Source organism: Hirundo rustica, chromosome 20 (assembly GCF_015227805.2).
Source record: "Hirundo rustica isolate bHirRus1 chromosome 20, bHirRus1.pri.v3, whole genome shotgun sequence".
In the NCBI taxonomy this organism is placed as follows: domain Eukaryota; kingdom Metazoa; phylum Chordata; class Aves; order Passeriformes; family Hirundinidae; genus Hirundo; species Hirundo rustica.
In genome coordinates this window covers 10476441-10496749 of record NC_053469.1, presented here as the reverse complement: position 1 = coordinate 10496749, position 20309 = coordinate 10476441, and the positions used below count along the sequence as shown (strand labels likewise).

The 20309-nt window shown below is 48.2% G+C and overlaps 1 protein-coding gene across 8 annotated transcripts in view; it reads right to left on the bottom strand.

Moving 5' to 3' along the window:
• EXD3 (exonuclease 3'-5' domain containing 3) overlaps nucleotides 1–20309 on the bottom strand; it is a 142446-nt gene that overhangs the window by 81868 nt on the left and 40269 nt on the right. For all 8 annotated transcript variants that reach the window (XM_040083532.2, XM_040083537.2, XM_040083538.2 and 5 more), the window contains one exon: nucleotides 1537–1649. In XM_040083532.2, coding sequence (XP_039939466.1) covers nucleotides 1537–1573 — 37 coding nt within the window. In that variant the 5' untranslated portion in view covers nucleotides 1574–1649. The remainder of the gene's footprint in view (nucleotides 1–1536; nucleotides 1650–20309) is intronic.

Below are 20309 nucleotides of genomic sequence, written 5' to 3'. Positions count from 1 at the left end.
GGTGCTGGTTGCTGAACAAATGGAGGTCCAGACTGGAAGTTCCACATGTTCAGCCAGGATATAAATCACCAGTGACCACACCTGTCTAACCCAGGACTGGACTCCAAGAGCAACCAGGACTAAGCACTTCAACAGGAGGTGTAAAATGTACATAAGTGATACATTGAAATGTGTCCCTCTGGACAGATTCATTCCTGTGCCTGTCTTAAAGAGTGGATCTAAACTCAAACCACAACATTTATTACACCTACAAAAAATAAGGCTGCAATGAGCAATCTATGAATATTCTGACCAGACATTTCTCACAAGCACCCGGGATGCGTTATAGAGAATTGAATGTCTTCTTCCCCAAACCCAGCCTCTAGGTCCTTCTGTGGATGATTCATGAATCTCCATGACATCCTGACGTGTCATCATCACCTGTTCACAGTAATAAAAGCACTTGCCGTGTATTAAAGAATAGATACTCCATACTACCACAGGAATTTTTCTAAAATTTTCCATTTTTGAGCCCCAGATTCAAATCCATGGACAATGGTAAGGGCTTTAGTGTAGGCAGATGTTCAGAACCCAAATTGTTCGGATGTTCAAGATGTTCAGAAACCAGCTATGTGGCCTGGGAACACGGCCTGGGACAGCCGGAGCAGGGCATATGGATGGTGGCTCTGAAGACCCCTCTCCCTGCTGGCCCAACAAGGAGAGATCCCAGCAATCCCCGCATTTGTCTGGGCAAGTTTGCCCAAGTGAGTGTAAAAAGGAGGAAGAAATTCTAAGGACTCTTGACAACAAAAGAAAACTCCCCAAACCTGTGAGCAGACAGCTCTCCTAAACGCCTCTGTTTCTGCCAAAGGCCTCAGAGAAAAAGACCTCACCCATGAACAAAGGGCGGGGAACAATGGGAACTGTCAAAAAATAGCCCTCACATCAGAGCTAGGAATGCCCCCTGACACTTCCAAAAAAGCCCAGGCTGAGCAGAGCCTGGGAGGCTGAAGGCACAGCCCCTGGCATCCGCCTCTCCCAGCACAAACTGCCAGCAGCACTCAGTGAGGCTGAGCTCCCACGGCCAAAGATGGGGATAGAAGAAGAAGAGAGCAAATTTATGGCAGGTCTGAGCCAGAAGTAACAAATTCCTGTCCATCCAATCTCTCCAGCCTCGGGCTTGATGAGACATACCTGACAATGGTGTGTGTACATCTTCCCTTACTGCAAAGGGTAACCAATTACCAAAGCAATTAATGAGAAAACTAAGTTATGACAAATAGCAGAATGACTTGTCTAACACAGTAATAAAGCCCCTGTGTTCTTCTGAACTGGTGAGAACTTATAAAAAAATTGCTAGAAAAATTTTCAACCTGGACTAGAATTCTAAGAATGCTGATATTCAGATGTAGACAGGAAACCTCAAAGAGCCAATAACCTTTATGGCATGCAATTTAGCATTGATTCACACGTTTTTCTTTATTTGTGACTCAACATTCTCCTCCAACAGCAGTAAGAAAATAAATGGAAAGCAAATCATGCCGAATGAAAACTCACCCGTGGGCTGATCACTTGAGTAACTGTCCTGATTCATCCTCCCAAAGGCGGCACCAGATCAGGATGCTGAGGTTGGAGGTCTAAACTCAGAGATTCAGCCCAAGTTCTTGCTTCTGGAAAGAAAATGTAGAGTTACTATCAAACTGTAGGAACTTCACCATGTGTGAAAAAGAGAGTATTTTGTGTGTGGTCTGTTGTCCTTGAATTTAGCACGAGAGTGGAGAAACTACATTCATGTGCAACTTGGTGTAGGAGCCATAGCACACGTGCCTGAAGATCAGAGAATGCAGTGGGAAACTGAATTGAGTCAACCAAGAAGCAAGCACTGGAAAGTGGCATCTGGGAGCCCATGGAAGGAAAACCAATATGCAGTTAAAAACACAGCTGGGTTCATGGAATAGGCTGAGTTCCAAATTTGAACAGCACAAACAAGAGTCCCTAATGCTCTTCACTTGAGTAGCCAAACAAAACTTCTGCACATGGTGAAGGGTTGGACTCGATGATCCTGACATCCTTTCCAACTCAGCAGATTCTATGATTCTATGCAAACCTCAGACCTACCTAACCCCATTGTGGACACACAGGCCATGTGAAAGTGTGTTTTTGTCACAGCTACACAGCTCCTCCTCTTTGTTTGCTTGCCCTTCCACTGATCATCACATCTTCACTGTGGTAGAGGTGGGAACAGAACCCATGTCTCCCAAATCCCAGTCCAGTGCCTTAACCACCACATCCTTCCTGCTGAATCACACTGCAGGATTGTTTATCAGGAAGGAAATTCCCCCTCGAGAGCACTCACTCTGAGTGTGCTGGTGGAACTCAAATGCTTAGAAAAACACAAACAGAGAGGCAATAACAACAAGTGATTGAAGTCCCTGTACTGGCTGGAGGCACAGCAGCACCTTGGTTTTCTTGTGGAGCTGTGGAAGCAAGGCCCCACAGAGCAGGACACGACACAGAACAAGTAGTGCATGCAGATGGCCTCCCAGGAACAGCCTCCTGCTCTCCACAGATGATCTGTGACTCTGGAAGTCTCTCCCCCACATTTAGCATGAGGAGTATGCTGCTCAGGGTCATTCAAAAGGTCTGGATTCTCAGCAGGCACTGGGAGGGTCACGTTTGGGAGCAAAGCTGCCAAGTGCAAGCAGCTGTGGATGTGATCCAGAGGGTCAGAATTAACCTCAAGACACAGTGCAAGCAAAGGGCCCTTGCTTTTCTTAAGGTGTTTAGCTCCAAAATAAAATTTAAAAAAAAAAAAAAAAAAAAAAAGCAAGCAGGGCGTATATGAGGGGAAGATACCAAAAATAGAACAAATATGTTTTAGCCTAAACACACTTTACCCCACTGGTCTCCTAGAAAACAAAAAGGGCTGTAATTCATCTATGATCTGTTGAAAAACACAAACCCACTGAAATGGCAGATTCATGGTCCAAGACTCTGAAGAATTTGGCTCTGCTCAGCAGTTGGGCAATTGGAAGAATTTCCCCATTCACAAGCAGTGGCTTTCCAGGTTGTGTCCCATGGGACCCCACCACAGTTACCAACAAACACAGGCCGGGGCAGATGGCAGAGCTTGGAGTGAATCTCAGGACACCCCATTTAAAGGCCACTGTATGGGAATCCCAGCAGAACCTGAGGACTCCTGGGGGACAGGGAACCAAAGCCGCCCTCTGAGCGGCATCCGGGGTCACACCCAGATCTAGAGCACTTCTAACAAGACTCGAGATGGGGCTTCTACTACAGCAGAAGTTTCTCACCAGAAGATACTTTGAGGCACTTCAATTCCTTTGAACAGTAAAAAAAGTCACAATTTCTCCTCAGGGCTTCTTTTAACCTTGACGTGATCTGAAATCCCTCAAGCCTCACTTTTTGACATCATATGAGAGTAATTCAGGTATTAACATGAAATGTAATTCTATTGTTCTCCATTCAAAAGGCTATTTTCTCATTCCTTGCCTGCTATTTTTGGGGTCAGGATCCAGTTTGTAGCTTTTTCCATTAGGTCTAAAGTGTGTCCAGAGGGAGAAGATAACTGCACGTGCTCAGTCCTGCAGGATGCTGAGATCAGTGTGCAGACAGTGGGCACCTTCCCACAAGAAGACAACTGCTGGTATGGGTGTTTCCTGCTTGGTTCAAAGAATTCCCTGTATGGAAACCCAGCATGGAGCAGCCAGAGGAAAAGGCTTCTGCAAAGAGCGGCCTAACTGCTTCTCCAGGGACTGCTGGCTTTTCTCCAGAGCAGGTGTAGTCACTGTTGAGCTCTCGATTTGGGGCTGGTGCCATGCAGGACTATTTTGCTTTATGTTCCAGCCAAACGAGCTAAGCGTGCACACGGTCAGCCTGACTAACACAGAGCTGAGGCAGGAGGGGGGGATGGATGGATGATGGATGGATGGATGGATGATGGATGGATGGATGGATGGATGGATGGATGGATGGATGGATGGATGATGGATGGATGATGGATGGATGGATGGATGGATGGATGATGGATGGATGGATGGATGGATGATGGATGGATGATGGATGGATGATGGATGGATGGATGGATGATGGATGGATGATGGATGGATGATGGGTAGATGGATGCAGGATGGATGGATGCATGGATGGATAGATGGATGGATGGATGCATGGATGCATGCATGGATGGATGATGGATGATGGATGGATGGATGGATGGATGGATGATGAATGGATGGATGGATGCATGGATGGATGGATGGATGGATGATGGATGGATGGATGGATGGATGGATGATGGATGGATGGATGGATGGATGGATGGATGATGAATGGATAGATGGATGCATGGATGGATGGATGGATGGATGATGGATGGATGGATGATGAATGGATGGATGGATGCATGGATGGATGGATGGATGGATGGATGCATGGATGATGGATGGATGATGGATGGATGGATGGATGGATGGATGGATGGATGATGGATGGATGGATGATGGATGGATGGATGGATGGATGATGGATGGATGATGGATGGATGGATGATGGATGGATGATGGATGATGGATGGATGATGGATGGATGATGGATGGATGATGGATGATGGATGGATGATGGATGATGGATGGATGATGGATGGATGATGGATGGATGATGGATGGATGGATGATGGATGGATGATGAATGGATGATGGATGGATGGATGATGGATGGATGATGGATGGATGGATGGATGGATGATGGATGGATGATGGATGGATGGATGATGGATGGATGATGGATGATGGATGGATGATGGATGGATGATGGATGGATGATGGATGATGGATGGATGATGGATGGATGATGGATGGATGATGGATGGATGATGGATGATGGATGGATGATGGATGATGGATGGATGATGGATGGATGATGGATGGATGATGGATGGATGGATGATGGATGGATGATGAATGGATGATGGATGGATGGATGATGGATGGATGATGGATGGATGGATGGATGGATGATGGATGGATGATGGATGGATGGATGATGGATGATGGATGGATGATGGATGGATGGATGATGGATGGATGGATGGATGATGGATGGATGATGGATGATGGATGGATGATGGATGATGGATGGATGATGGATGGATGATGGATGGATGGATGATGGATGGATGATGAATGGATGATGGATGGATGGATGATGGATGGATGATGGATGGATGGTGGATGGATGATGGATGGATGGATGGATGGATGATGGATGGACGGATGAATGGATGGACGGATGGATGATGCATGGAGGGATGGATGGATGATGGATGGATGGAGGATGGATGGATGGACAGTGTCTGACACCTGCCCTGCCTACAGCTCACACCTGCCCCAGGGGCAAAGCAACCCTCAGGTATATGGAATGGTTTGAACAGAGCTCCCATTCTGCTTCCTCAGTAACAGCTGAGACTGCAGCCACTGCCAGACAGGGAACTGGGGGTCACTGGTTTCCTTCTGAGTGATTTCAGTTCAAGCAGAGCCATTTCTGGGCTAGAGTGAACAAGGTACTCCTGACCCATTCTGGGAAAAGCAGGAAATCTCCTTCCTGACAGACTGTTAACTCTCCATGGAATCAGCTCTGGGTTGGTATCTCAAGCTCTGCCTGAGTTGGTGCTCCCCTTAATGCTCAGAAATGTGGTGAAGTGACTATATAAAAAAAACTTATTTCTCAGAAAACGTCCCCAAAACAAAAAAGGAGGTTTCTATTCCGTCTGGTATGGAAAAGATTTGAAAATGTGAAGTGAGAATAAGTTAAATCTTTAGAAACAAGAAATCAAACACTACAAAGTAGTGCTTATTTGTAGGCCTCTCCATACGGGGATTTTGAAGCCTATTTCACATTTTTACAACCTTCTTTTTATTGCTTTGGTGTTACAAAACATGCAGGCACACACATCAAAAGATATCACAGAATCACAGAATCCCCTGAGCTGGAAGGGACCCACCAGGATCACCCAGCCCAGCCCCTGTCCCTGCACAGACACCCCACCAACCCCACCCTGGGCATCCCTGGCAGCGCTGTCCAAAGGCTCCTGGAGCTCTAGCAGCCTCAGGGCCGTGCCCATTCCCTGGGGAGCCTGGGCAGTGCCAGCACCCTCTGGGGGAAGAACCTTTCCCTGCTCTGCAGCCTGAGCCTGCCCTGGCCCAGCTCCAGCCCTTCCCTGGCTCCTGTCCCTGTCACAGAGAGCCGAGATCGGAGCTGCCCCTTGGGAGGAAGCTGCATATTACTCTGATGTCTCCATTGTCATGGACCCCTCCCCAGAAAAACCATGAGTCAGGAGGTGGGTGAAGGAGCTATAGTCTAGGAGTGCCTGCAAAAGCATCCTCTGAAGACCACTGTTGCATTTTCATTGGCTTTTACAGACTGGATTCTGTACTCAAACCCAGTTTAGCTTCAATTTACCTCCCATCAGCTACAAACCCAGCAATTCATTCTTCACAATGCCCCAGCTAAGATACACCACTAAAAATCTCTGCTTAAAATCTGGAATCTCCGGCTGCAGCGTGTCACAAATGATCCGCCTCCCGAGCTCTTTCACAAGCTGTGTCTGTAGCATATGTTCTTTCAAAGTGGGCAAAAGTGATGAAGAGGCTGCAGTCTCTCTGCACCTCAGGTTGAAATGCAAATTGCAGTTCTACCTATTTTTACAGACTTCCCTTTATTGCATAAATCTTTAACTATCCAGAAATAGAAACTTCACTTTGCTGTGATATGGATATAGAAAAACCTCTCACACAAGGAAAAAAAAAAAAAAAAAAAAGGTCAATTCAAATGAGCAGCATTCAGCCTGTGTCTGCCATGACTCCGGGTCTGTGTGAAGAACCCAAGGCTACCTCCTCTCCCTTCCAGAGCCCTGAAAGCAGCAGGGTTCCATGAGCTCCCATCTGGACAGGGCTGCTCAGCACTACCAGGACCACTGGCACAGCAGGAGCAAAGGGGCCAGGGATACAACCCTGCCTCCTGTATGAATTCACTTGATTGGAGATTATTCTAAGGAGATCACTTCACTTGAACAGAATTTTTATTAAATGATTATTGATTTTTGATAATTTACAGGAGTAATTTAATAATTTCCCACCATTTGTGCCATAATAAGATTAATTGGAAGCGCTGAGGGCTCAAAGCAGAACACTCATGGCAGAAGCCAGCAGAGCCGTGGTGCTCCAGAGAACACCCTCTGCCTCATTAGCTTGGACATTAAAACTGGAAAGCAGCTGACAAAACATCAACAGATGTCTGTCAAAGTCTGTTGGATTTTCAATGCCGTCCCCTCAGCATGGTGAAGCCTGCCAGCTTGATAGGAATGTATTTTTCATGGAAGTTCCTGTCCAAGTTCCTAACATCAGTAAGCAAACTGTTGTGATCCCAAGGGCGTAAGTACAACCTGAATCACTGGAGGAAGCCCCGGATACTAGAGAATGTATCTCCCTGCATGCCTGCAGAGTTCCATGACCCAGATCTCTCTCCCTGCTCATTTCACTCTTCTTACCCATCAATCACCTCCACCCACTTGGAAAGCGAACCCTGGACACAACCAGCATATTCGGAGTGGCTCCGGGCAGCACTGCCGAGGCTGTGCTGGTGCTGGGGTGGCTCTGGCCGTGCCGCAGCCTCGGAGGCTCGGCGGGCTCGGGCTCAGGTGCGCTCCCCGGTGCGCTCCCCGGTGCGCTCCCCGGTGCTCTCCCCCGTTCGCTCCCCGGTGCGCTCCCCGGTGCTCTCCCCCGTCCTCTCCCCGGTACTCCCTCCGGTGCTCTCCCCGGTGCGCTCCCCTGTGCGCGCCCCGGTGCGCTCCCCGGTGCTCTCCCCGGTGCGCTCCCCTGTGCTCTCCCCTGTGCGCTCCCCCGTGCTCTCCCCGGTGCGCTCCCCCGTGCGCTCCCCGGTGCGCTCCCCCGTGCGCTCCCCGATGCTCTCCCCCGTGCGCTCCCCTGTGCGCTCCCCTGTGCGCTCCCCCGTACCCTCCCCCGGTACTCTCCCCCGTGCGCTCCCCCGTGCTCTCCCCGGTGCTCTCCCCGGTGCGCTCTCCCGTGCTCTCCCCGGTGCGCTCCCCCGTGCGCTCTCCCGTGCTCTCCCCGGTGCTCTCCCCGGTGCTCTTCCCGGTGCTCTCCCCGGTGCTCTCCCCCGTGCGCTCCCCGGTGCTCTCCCCCGTGCGCTCCCCCGTGCGCTCCCCGGTGCTCTCCCCGGTGCGCTCCGTGCGCGGAGCAGCCGCGGGGCTCTGGCACCCTCTGCTGACAAACCCGCGCGGGGCCGGGCTCGCTTTTCGGCATGAATAGCCCGGAGCTTAACACGTTCTACCTGTTCGCTCAGATACTTCTGTAAAATTACACTGATCACAGCAGATCCGGGTTTGCTCTGGGAACCGCGCACAGCCCGCACAAGGGCATGCCTTACTCTCCTGTCTTCGGGGTCACCTAAACCCCCCGAGCTACCTAGAACCCCTGGGATTTATCGTCCTTTCCACCTCCCAGCACTACCCAGCTCCCTGCAGGCAGCATCGATCCTCTCCCTTACTTCTGGAAGGTTTGTACCTGGGAAGGGAGCCCTCAGGCACCTGAGGGAATCATCCCTGGAAGGGAACTGTCCGAACCCTTCCAGTCCCACCCTTCCGATGCAAGGTTCCCTCAGCAGTCTCCATGCCACCCGTGTCACACAGCAGCTGTGACCTTTCCCTCTCCCTGCACACGGCACAGGAGCCGTGGCAGAGGAAGCCAGAGCTGTGCCTGGCAGGGCTCCCTGTGGCACCCCCTCCACCAGGGTACCCTGGCACCGAGGAAGGACGGGGAGGTGACTACACACACCTTGGTCACACGCCCGACGTGTCCAAGCCCCAGCGTGTCACACAGACACCCCAAGGTGCTGACTGGGACTAGCGACAGCCACCCTGCAGAACCAAGGCATAGCGTCCTGACCCTGCTGCATCACACGGGAAGGGTCCCAGGGAACAAGGAACAGCAAGAACAGAAAATTCTGGGTACAGGCAACAGAAATAGAAACCTGATAGTTTGGGATGTGTTAACTTAGAGGTTGATTTTAAGTCTTGTTATTGTCTGCATTTTTCTGATTCTTGCTTCTTCTGCAGTGTTGTGAAGGGAAGGCTGCGAGGAGGTGACAGCAGACCCTGGGTAAGGCACAGAGAGCTCAAAGGCTGAACAGACTGGCACTTTCTAGTGTTATTTCAAACCCATGCAGGCTATACTTAACCTACCAAAGAGTCTGCACTTCAGGAGACAGAATCTTAAAGGATCATTTCACCTTAAAATCAGCACCTTAAACAAAAACCCCCCAAAAAACAAGAAGCAATTTTGGAAATAGGCAATGCAGGATTTCTGCTAGAATCAAAGTGTAAGCAAAAATTCTCAACAAACAGAAAAATAGCTCGGTTGAAGACACTTTACAAATTTCATTCCAATTTTTGGCTACTACTGAATACCACTAAAATATAGAAAAATTTGGAAAACTTTAAAATGTCAAGGGACTAAATAAACAGGTTGATTGTAACAGTAACATGTAAATCCTTCTTATGAGGAGATCCAGCGGAGTTACTTTAAATGCTGACAAGTCAGTCTCTCAAGTTCTCTCACATTGGAAGAGCTTACTTGGCTTGCTTTTTTCCTGTTCCAGAACAGCTTTGTCAACACTGTGAGCACAACTCCACTGGGGACTCAACGCAGGACTTCAGCACTTCCCAAACAGAGCCAGGGCTGCATCAGTATGAGTTCTTCAGACACTCTGACTGCTTCCCAGCTCTTGGATTTCAAGTTTAGGCAGCAGTGTTAAGCCAGTATTACCAATGTCTGTCCAGTGCTCTCTGATAGAGTGTTTGAACATTCCCTCCTGGATCGCTGAGGAAGTTATATTATCTCTCATAAGTATATTCACTTTTTCTTTTTGTTTTTGTAAGCATGAAGCATCCTCCAGTGTCTGACACTTCTAAAAGGCTTGGCTGGACAGGCTCTGGCAGCAGTGGCCATGCAGCTGCAGCCCTCATGTTGACAGATGTCTGTCTCACCTTGCCCTGCCAGGGCAGCACAGCTTGCTGGATGCCTGCCTGCCCGAGGCCTCAGCTCCCAGTTCTGGCACATTAATGAGAACAGTGGGTGAAAGGATTCCTATAAAACCACTGGGTTCTGGGCTAGCACACAGCAAGGGACAAATGTGTGAGTGCAGCTGCTGGGCAGGGGCAGAGCATTGACACAGAGGCTCGGGCTGAGCTCACCTCTGGAGGAATCCCACAGCTTAGGGGTTGTCCCCAGGAATCACTCAGAGACACTCTGCAGCCACATCCCCACTGCAGTTTTGGGGGTACAGCTGTGTTGATAAAAGTGCAGTAAATGCAATCACCTTTTGACTGACACATGCTCCAGCAAATTCCCAGGTGAAACAGAAAGAATTTCATGGATCACGGCATTTACAGAAGAAGGGAAGGAGGAAGGTTTGTCTTTGATAAAAGTACTTTTTTTCTCTTCTTCTTTCTTCTTCCTCTTCTTCTTCTTCTTCTTCTTCTTCTTCTTCTTCTCCTCCTCCTCCTCCTCCTCCTCCTCCTTTATATTTATTTTTAATAATGTTGAAGCTTTCCTTCTCCCCAGGGTTTTGCTTGAATACCTCCAGATGTAGATGTAACACTAAACAAAAAGCTTTTACAGGATGGATGACTAATTTTAGAAAACTGCTAAATTTTCTCCATCTTGATCTGCTTCTCTCCCTGATCTCCCTTCCTTTTCACTCACAGGAGCTGAAGCTCCACTGTGTGGATTTCTCCTTGATCACTTTCACTCCAGACTATGTCTAACCATGAATCAAAGCAGAATAATCCAAGGATTTCCTCTCAAATCACTATTTCCTCTGTTTTCCCTGTTACGAGCAAATCCCTCCGATCCCAACTGTCTGCAGCTCCTCATCTTCCGCCCCGGCTGGGAGTTCCTCAGCAGCCGGAGTGGAGCCAGCGGCCCTGCAGCCTGCACAGGTCCTGGGCCACCCACAAGGGCATGGGCAGCTTCTTTACTTCTCCCAGAGACACTGCTACAACACCTTGGAAACCGTGCCAGAATTCAGAAGTTCCACGAGCTACTGGCATTTTCATTTCCTTCCAAGGTTCTCGTCTTGTTTAACTCAGATCTCCTTCCGTGTTTTTTCTCCCCGAGATTTGATATTCTGAGCAGCTACTTGTTTTAGTAAGTTTTGCCTCTTATTTCATTTCTCTTCGTTTTTTGTCCACATCATTGCCAATGAGTCCTCCCTTGTCCTGTGGGGAGTATCCTCGTTGTTGATGGCAGCAAGGAGAGGAACACTGGAGGACAGGGAGAGTGGAGAGGCAGGAGCTGCAGCACAGATCAGCTGCAACATCTGGTGATGGCTGAACAGCTAGAGGAGACAGTGGCTTTGTTGTGGCTGAAGAGCTTGACTGCTACTTGGAATAAAAATTAAGGGATGACTGATTGCTGGTCTGAGACTTTGATCAGTAGCTCTTGTTACAAGATCATGCCTTACAATGCACTGGTGGCTTTGTTTCCCCACCCTCTGGAAAGAGCTCTGTCCTGAGCAATCCCACCCGCTGGCACCTGAGGGACTGACACCCGTGCAATGTCCCTGCTCCCTCTCGTTCTTCCTGAAAAAGTTTCATTTCACCATCACCACCGGATGACCTCAAGGTCAATTAAGGCTGCTTATCAAATTCAATTAAGAGTTTGTCAAGCACGAAGCTGGTACGTGCACCACACTCACCTTGTACAGTTCCTCACACTTGAACCCACAGCAAGAGAAATAACATTCTGCTGGAATGCAGGAATAGTGTCCAACCCCACAAAGTCAGGACAAAGCCAAGTTACATTATTCACCACACACTATGCACTGACTTTTTATCTCTTCCCAAGCCATGTCAGTGTTATCTCTACCATGCCTGATAATAAATTGTTTGCAAAACTCCTTCATGGGTAGTTGTCCCTCATGCTTTACATCCTGAGCAAGCTTAAAGATCTTCTAAGCTCAGATCTAGAGATCTTCTCTAAGCTTTTTCAGGAAGTAAAGGGGTAGGGAAGCAGGTTCTGAATGCAGTGATTGATTAGCCCACCAGTGGGATTAACATGGTCACCTTCGGTGGCATAAATGACTTTTACAAGGGATGTTGGATTGTAATCAAGTTTGTAGAAGGTGATACTGTAAATAAGGAGAGTCTTGAAGCTGCAGTTTTGTTCTCCTGGCAGCACTCCTGGAAGGCCAGTACAGAGAAACCACTCCTGAAACTCCTGGGTAGGGAGCCACGTCTGGAAGATGGGTCACCAGCAGCCTCCTCCTTGCCCTTTGGTCCTCCTTACAATGCACAAGCAAAGCCTTTACCCTGCAGCCTCCTCCTGCCTCACCCCCAACACTTGGGTCAGACTGGGGAACAGAGCTCTCCAGTTCAAAGGCTCAAGTTAATTTTCACAAGTGTTTTGAGTAGCGAAATGCACAGCCACTGCAAAACATCTGCTCAGATCAGGAGATCTCAGTAGCTACAGACATCTCCACCACTGTCTTCAGAAGTAGAGAAAAATGCAGCCTTGCCCAGCTTTTGGGCTGTTCCCACATCCACAAACATTATTTACCTGAAAGGCATGTGTTTTCTCAGTATGATTTATTAGCTGTAGTTAGAGTTGCAATGATCATGCTCTATTTTTTTCGGAAAGTACTACAGTTTATGCATAGTTTTAACCACCGTTTGAAAAACCTTTAAGTAGTGACGAATCAACCCATAAAATAATACAAATGTCAGAACCAGCATATTATTCTCCTTTAGGCGTGGGCAGGGATATCTGATTTTTGGCTGTTAAATGTTTTGGCATCTGAACAACTGGCAACAAAAAACAAATTTTCAAAGCGAAACAGCAAAACCTGTGGGCGACCGCTGGCAAGACTGGGATTCCTCCCCTTTGCATTTGGATGTGAAATACCATGTCTGCTCTGGGATTCTCTAATTCACTTGTTCACAGCAGAGCAAGTCAGCTCCATCAAGATAGTTTGTGTCTGCACTTCTCTGCCACGAAGCCATGAGCACCTCTGCTGTAAAGCACAACGAACACACAAGACCTCACTTGATCAAAGGAACCAGTGAAAGAGATCTCACCCCGTGGTTCTCTCCTGCCCCGCTCCCCACTGCAGTCTGCAGATGCCTACCAGAAACTGCAGGGGCTGGAAAGCAAACCAAAGGGAGCCCTGGTGTCGCCTCTGGTATCACCAGGCTAGCCAGCCCCACTGCTGGGGTGATCCTGGGTGACACCTGCACACGGTGGGCTCTGAAGGACCAAGGTACCGCATGCTGTTATCAGCACATCTCAGCCAAGTGAGAGATCAGCTCCTCGGGTTCCTCCCTAAGCCCCCAGCAGGCTCACAGAGCACAGGGTCATCTGAAGGATGTGATGGCAGCAGTGCTGGGTGCTCTGGCTGAAGCCACAACACGAGGGTGTCCTGCTGCGTCTCCTTGGCTCCCCCCTGCTCACACCACACCTCCTTCACGGCCACACGCTGTCATGGAAGCTTTGACACTGTATAAACGTGAGCAGCAGAGCAATGTCCCTCCTGTCTATATTCCATGCCAGAGATGCAGCACAGAGCAGGGTAGGAAACCCCAGCACAGCTCTCCTTGCATGAAGAAGAGAGATCCCAGAAAAAGGACAAGAAACAGGAAAGGCACAAGCTGAAAAGATCCAGTACTGCTGCTTGTCACCGTGCCATGTGTTTCTCATCTTGTTTGAGGTCAGTTTGGATTCAGTGATGACCTGACTGCACCTCTGCAGGGGATCCTTTCTCCAAGCTCTGTATAACCCTGGGCTGCTGCAGTTCCTCTTCAGGGACTTCTCTCAGGCTAACAATGGAAATAAAGTGCAGGAGAATTGTTATTTAAACTCAGTTTCAGAGAGGAAAATTCTCACATCCTGATGGCAATTAAGGAAAACATTATTTGGTGGCTAAGCAAGCCACTGACTTGGTTCGCAAATGTGGCCGGATTAGGAAGAACTGCAACGTCCCCCACTCTGCAGCTAATCCTGGTTGCACAAACATATTTCTCACCGTGCCCCTCAGCTTCTCCAAAGCCTCTGGGACACAAAGAGGAAATCAGAGGAGACATGCTGAAAATGGAAAATTGCAACCTCCTAAAAATTATTAATCACTCAAAATGGTAAAACAATACCCTTTGTCAAAGTGTGGGTGGTGAAGTTGGCACGGCTCCTACCAAAGAGGAATTTGATCTTCGCTGGTACAACAGCAAGAAGCTGCATCCTGTGCTGATGAGATACTCGACCTGAATTTCTTTCAAGGTGCTTTTGCCACCTCTTTTAGCTTAAGTTTGTGGAAAACAAGAAGAGAGAAGCAGCCTGGGGCAGCAGTCACCTGAACCAGAGACACCACAGGGGTGCAGCAAGAGGAAAGCTGCTCATTGACAGAAATTGAAAGCTGTATTTAGTAGGAGGAAGAACATCTTATAGAATGCTGTGCCTCACCCTAAGAAGCTGTAATAGGAATATAGAATCATGGAATGGCTTGGGTTGGAAGAGAACCTAAAGCTCATGTTGTTCCAGCCCTGCCATGGGCAGGGACACCTTCCACTTATCCCAGGTTGCTCCAAGCCCCATCCAGCCTGGCCTGGAACACTTCCAGAGATGGGGAGCACACAGCATCTCTGGTCAACAAGTAAGGCACAAACCCGGGACTCCAGAAACTTCCATGAGATTTGCAAGCAGCAGGGGTCAGCTGCAAGGTTCCTGCTCAGCTCCCCTGGGGCACTCTAAGCCCCACACTGAGGGGTAAAGAACAAGCAGAAAGAGGCCCCAAGAGCAGCGTCTGTGCCCGGATAACATCTTCACAGTCCCAGGCTGCAGCTATGTTTGTCCTTTTTAATTAACCTAGAGAAAGGTTTACTTTATACAGATCATTTTATTGAGATTTGGGACACGATTGCAGCCCTCTAAGACAGGAGCACTAAGAACACTAAGAGAAGAAATGCCGCTGTCTCAGAGGGAGGAATTCTGGTCTCAGCTTCCCTCAGCTCCATCACTGTCCCTGCTGCCGGGAATGCCGAGGGCATTGCTGTCCCTGCCTGGAGCAGGCAGGATGCTGACACTTGGCACAGCCTCCCCTCTGCCCTACTCAGCACACAAAGAGGAAGCTGGTGACAGCCAGATCAGTAACTGGAAGGCACAATGACAGTCTGTCCCAACGCTGGACAGTTAATCCTGATGCACAACCCCCCTGTGAATTTAAAACGCTTCCTGCAGCCCCTCTCTGGCTGTGGTTAAACAGCTGATGACACGCTCTGATAGAGCAGCAGGGTTTCTGCTGGGGCCACAGAACACTACAAAGCGTGAAAAGTATCCAAGGAAAAAACCCAAAAAAACCAACAGGAGGCTAAAACCTTAAAAAATGACACAGGCAGTAAGCAGCTTCTAATGTTGGCTTGAAAGTAAAATACAGCAACAGAACATTTTAGGTAGATGCATTTTCTACAACATTATTTCTTATTACCCAGAACGTGTTGTATGTAATTACTTGTGAGTATTAGGGTACAAAGGCAGATGCCAATTTAAACCCAAGCAAACCATTGCAAGTTCAGCAGGATGTTAAACATAAATATTTCATGGCTGAGCTGGAATACTTTCTAAAGTACTGAATATTGATTTAAATTCTGTATACTCCTTGCTTTTGAGGAGTTACACGGATGAGAATCAACACTAACACAACATTGCAATGTACTAGTTAAATCCACTCTCTGCTCATTACTTCTATATGTCAAATTGGATTTTATAATCTAATTCAGAAGTAAGGTGAAGCCAGTGTAACATTGTACCCACAGCCACTGCACACACTTGGAATTCCACTGCTTCACACCCACTTGCCTTTCTCGTTACACAGACTCTCATTCTGCTTCAGTGCAGAGTCTGGGGAATTTAACCTGGCAATGCTTGTCACAGATTAAAAATTAAGAAGGGAAAAGCTCTAACAGTTAAGAGGACTAGTAATACCAGACTACACACATGAAAAAAAACTTATAACTCACATTGCCTCTCTCTTTCTGAATGCTCAGAACCAGTTCACAGACAGATAAATTATAATTCTGCTTCTCAGATAACAGAAACTCAATTTAATATGCTCAAAGTAAGCAGCTCTGAGACTTGGAGCAGAGCTCTGGAGACCTCCGGTGCTCCTCGGGAGAAAGGAAAAGCGCAGGCAGGGCTCGCAGGGAGGACGTGCCTGCTGTACTAAAAGGCAGATGCCTTCAGAGCACTATGTTCAGTCATCTCTTTATCAAACCCTTAACTAATTAAACAATCCTCTTGTCAAAGAGGACAGTCATTGTTTGTGTGACCGATGCCCTGTAAACATAATGGGATAATCTGCCTTTCTCCTTTTTCTCTCCCTCAATTCTTCCAAGCAGCTGGGGGATGCGCTGCTCGCTCGCTGGGAAGCCTCGGCTCATCTGTCGTTGCCCCTGCTCGCGGCCGCACGCAGCATCAGAAGCCAAGCTCAGGACAATGACGCCTCAGACACTTCAACAATCTATCTGATCCTGTGCCATCAGAGTCCCGGCCGCGGCAGGGCTGGGCAAACAATCGGGGGGAGAAGAAGGGATTCCTGGATAGAACTGACAGTTAAAACTATTGATCTACAACGGCAAACGATGCTCCAGCAAAAGCGTTTCCAGCACCTTCCTTTGACTTGGTCCCGGGGAAGAAAGAGTCTGCAAACACCAAAGCTTTGGTCAGATGGCACCAGGCTTGCTTTCACATCTGCACAGTGCAGCAGCAAAAGCTGTTCTTCAGCTGCTGGAAGCTCAGCAAGTCCCACATTCAGAGATTGCTCCAGCCCCAGGTACCCGAGGGAACAGCTCGGCTCACAGTAACTCCATCTGTGGATGGGTCGTGACCCAAAGCAGTTACAGAGGTCAGCTATTTTCTCATTTGAAACGAGGACAGCATTTCAGTAGGTTTCAAAATCCAAAAGTTTGCCCCTCTCTGTATTTCTGATGTGAGGGATGTCTTCCTGACAGCCCACTCCGCTCGCCCCTGTCAGCAGTGCACAGCTCTGTCACCCTAGGGATAACCAGGACAAAAACCATTCCCAGTCTCAGCCCTCCTTCATCAAAGTATCTGTTTTCCTACTTCGACCACAGCAGCAGTCTCTACTCATTTACTGTAAGAAATTCAAACTACCCAGTACTTGACTTTTTGAATTAAAATGCAGTACCTGAAACTGAAATTAATCACTATTACAAGGTGCAGATCTCATAGGGCTGCCATTCCCAGGAGTGAAGCAGAAAGCAGGTGGGAAGGCAGCCCTTCCCTCCCAGATGAGGCTCCCCAAGCCCTGGGGACACAGGCTGGGACAGTCTGTCACTCCCCTCCAGCGTGCTTTGGTGGCAGAAGCCACACATGGCTCTACTGACCAGAACTGGTGACCACAGTGTCATTGAGCTCAGGCCATTCACTTGTATGTGCTGCTTTGGCTAAGGAGGGCACGTGGTGTTTCTGTGAGGGGTGAAGAGGAGGAGGAAGAGAAGGCTGAATAATTTCCAAATGTGGAAACCCTTCAGTGCTCATCAAATGTGCACAGTGGTCACAGCCCTAAGGCTGCCAGAGCCCCAGGAGCATTTGGACAATGTTCTCAGGGATGCACAGGGTGGATTGATGGGGTGTCTGGGCAGGGGCAGGAGTTGGACTGGATGACCCCAGTGGGTCCCTTCCAGCTCACGGTTTTTGGTGATTCTAACAGAAAGCTTGAGGTCCTCCACAGGCAAATACATCCTCGGCTGTATTGTCCAAATTCCCAAATTCCCCAAACCTCCACTGACTCCCTTGGGCAGTGCCTGACAGCACCATTTCAGCAGAGAATGGGGAGGACAAAGGGTTTAGCACAAGGACAACTCTGATCTTCTCCTGAGCAGTATCCCCCCTCACAGCCCAGCTTTGGGATAAAAATCCCCTCCCCTGCTTTGCCACAGAACACTTCATACAGGGCTCAATGGCGACCTAGAGCCCCACTCCTGGATAGAGGAAGAGTGAAACACCCCCACCCCATCACAGACCCACAAGGATAGAACAGAGTGACAAACTTCATTCATGTGCACACCCTTCTGAGGAACTCACAGACGTGTTCAGGTGTCCTATCCTCCCTCAGCCCTGCCTTGGACAAGCTGCCAGTTGGCTTAAAGCTCCTCCAGAGCAGACACAACAGCGGTGTGCCCTGTGCTCAGGAGAGAATGAAACCCAGGAGACAGCACGTACAATGCAAAGTCTTTCTTTTTACACCTCGTCTACGCCACAGCAGGGAAAAAAATAATGCAAAACTGCTCTATTTTTAACCTACCACCAAGAGAGACTTCGCAGAGCCATGCTCAAATCTGAACAAGTTCCTCATCTCAATCCAAGTTAAACTCAGCAAGCATAAAGTAAACATCCCAAATGGAATATATCAAAGCCAAAATGATGTTATCATAGCAAAATTGCAACATTTTCCACATCTGTAACCAAAAAAATAGCAATATCAGCCTTAAGTCTCTTTTTCTTGCTCTTTCCCTTGTTTTCTCCTTCCCCACTTCATCACTGCAGCCAAGTTTTAAACAATATCCATGAAAATAGCAGCTTTCAATCTGTTCCTGGAGCAGCCAAGTTAATGAGGCCACGCGGCATCCCAGGGCACTCCAGAGGGAAGGGCTCACACTGCTTGTTATTGCAGCCTGCGCTGCTCCCAAAAATGTAAAACATTTCAAACTGGCAAGCACTTCCCTCTCCTTCTCCCCCAGTCTCCAAGTAAGAGAGAGTTCAGACTTCCAAATGCATATTGTGGAAAGAATGAAGAACTTCTGGAAAAAATGAAAGACTGATTTGCCTTTCTAAATTTAAAGATTTATAAATCAATGCAAATCTTTTTCAAAAAACAAAAGCCAGCAGAACACTCCCGTGAGTTCATCAGAGAGTTGTAGAAACAAGTACCTGTTTTTCCTGATCTACATTTGCAGGCTGGCAAGAAATCAAAGTTCATGTCAAATTACAGCAGATTTTGAACAGACTTGCATGTGCCCTTCAAACTCAGCTATAATATCTGTTTGGGCCCAGGGAGCGAATGTTTGGTATGAAAGGTACCACTTTCTACAGCGACTCGTGCTGGGTATGACGTGAATGCAGGCAGGTTGTCTTTTGCTTGTAGCACTAAAAATGGGAATGGATTTTCCATAGAGACATTTTCCTTTCCTTGAACATATACATTCTCTCCTATATTTACCATAAAAGCCATGTGGTTAAGCAGACACAACCACAAAAAGCCAACGTGGTGCTTTGTCCCGAAGGCTTGGCTATGGAACAGTTCCACAGGTGAGAGCCGCCTGTGTGGGCTGGGGCTGGGTGAACAACAGCACCCAGCAAACAGCACTGGGGCTGAGGAGAGACAGGGACCTGCAGCCAGGGACAGAGCAGCCCAAGAACAGGCTCTCACCTGCACCACTCCTCACCCCAGCACAAGCAGCAGTCCCTCAGATTGCTGTTCTCTGTGCTTTACCTGCCTCAGAGTGCAGCCCATTCCTGCACTTGTAATTTCAAAAGGGGTCTGGCCCATGCCAAGCAATGGAAAAGGCTGCAGAAGAGGGAAGGTGACACAGTACCACATGAAGACTTGGAAATAAACCCAATCTTTCTCGTACAACGTGAGAATTATCTTCCACTCGAGACCACTGAAGCTACTGCAGGGAGCTGGGAAATGAGGCTGCTAGTGATGTACCTCATGTTTGGTATTATTGCCAGGCCCTCATTCCTACAGATGCACCTTTGCCACATTAGCCCAGTGACTCGTGACCTGTCCCAGAAATCAGGGTCTGCAGTGAAGATGGTGAGTTCTTCCTGCTTCCAACTGACTTAGGAAACACAGCAGGAAAAGAAGGCCTAGTAATCCAGATTTTCCAAATAACCAGGGAAGACCAAACCCATGGAATGCAAAGGCATGGACACCTCAGCCAGTTACATGAACACCCATGCTTGGCATCTGCGATGAGCTGGTTTAACATAAGCTTGCAAAAACTGTGTGATGGAAACATAATGAAAGTTTCCTTTGTTTTCATGCCCATTGTCAGATTTCTGTTGTTTCACAATGTCCATATTTCACTAAAATTAAAATCGCTGTGCTACAAAACACATTCAAGACAAAAGTTTCAATTAAGCCTTTTAAAAGATGTTTTTCACAATCACGGCAGAAATCCTTTAAAGCTGCATCTTCCCCATGCCAAGTCAAACGTGCCC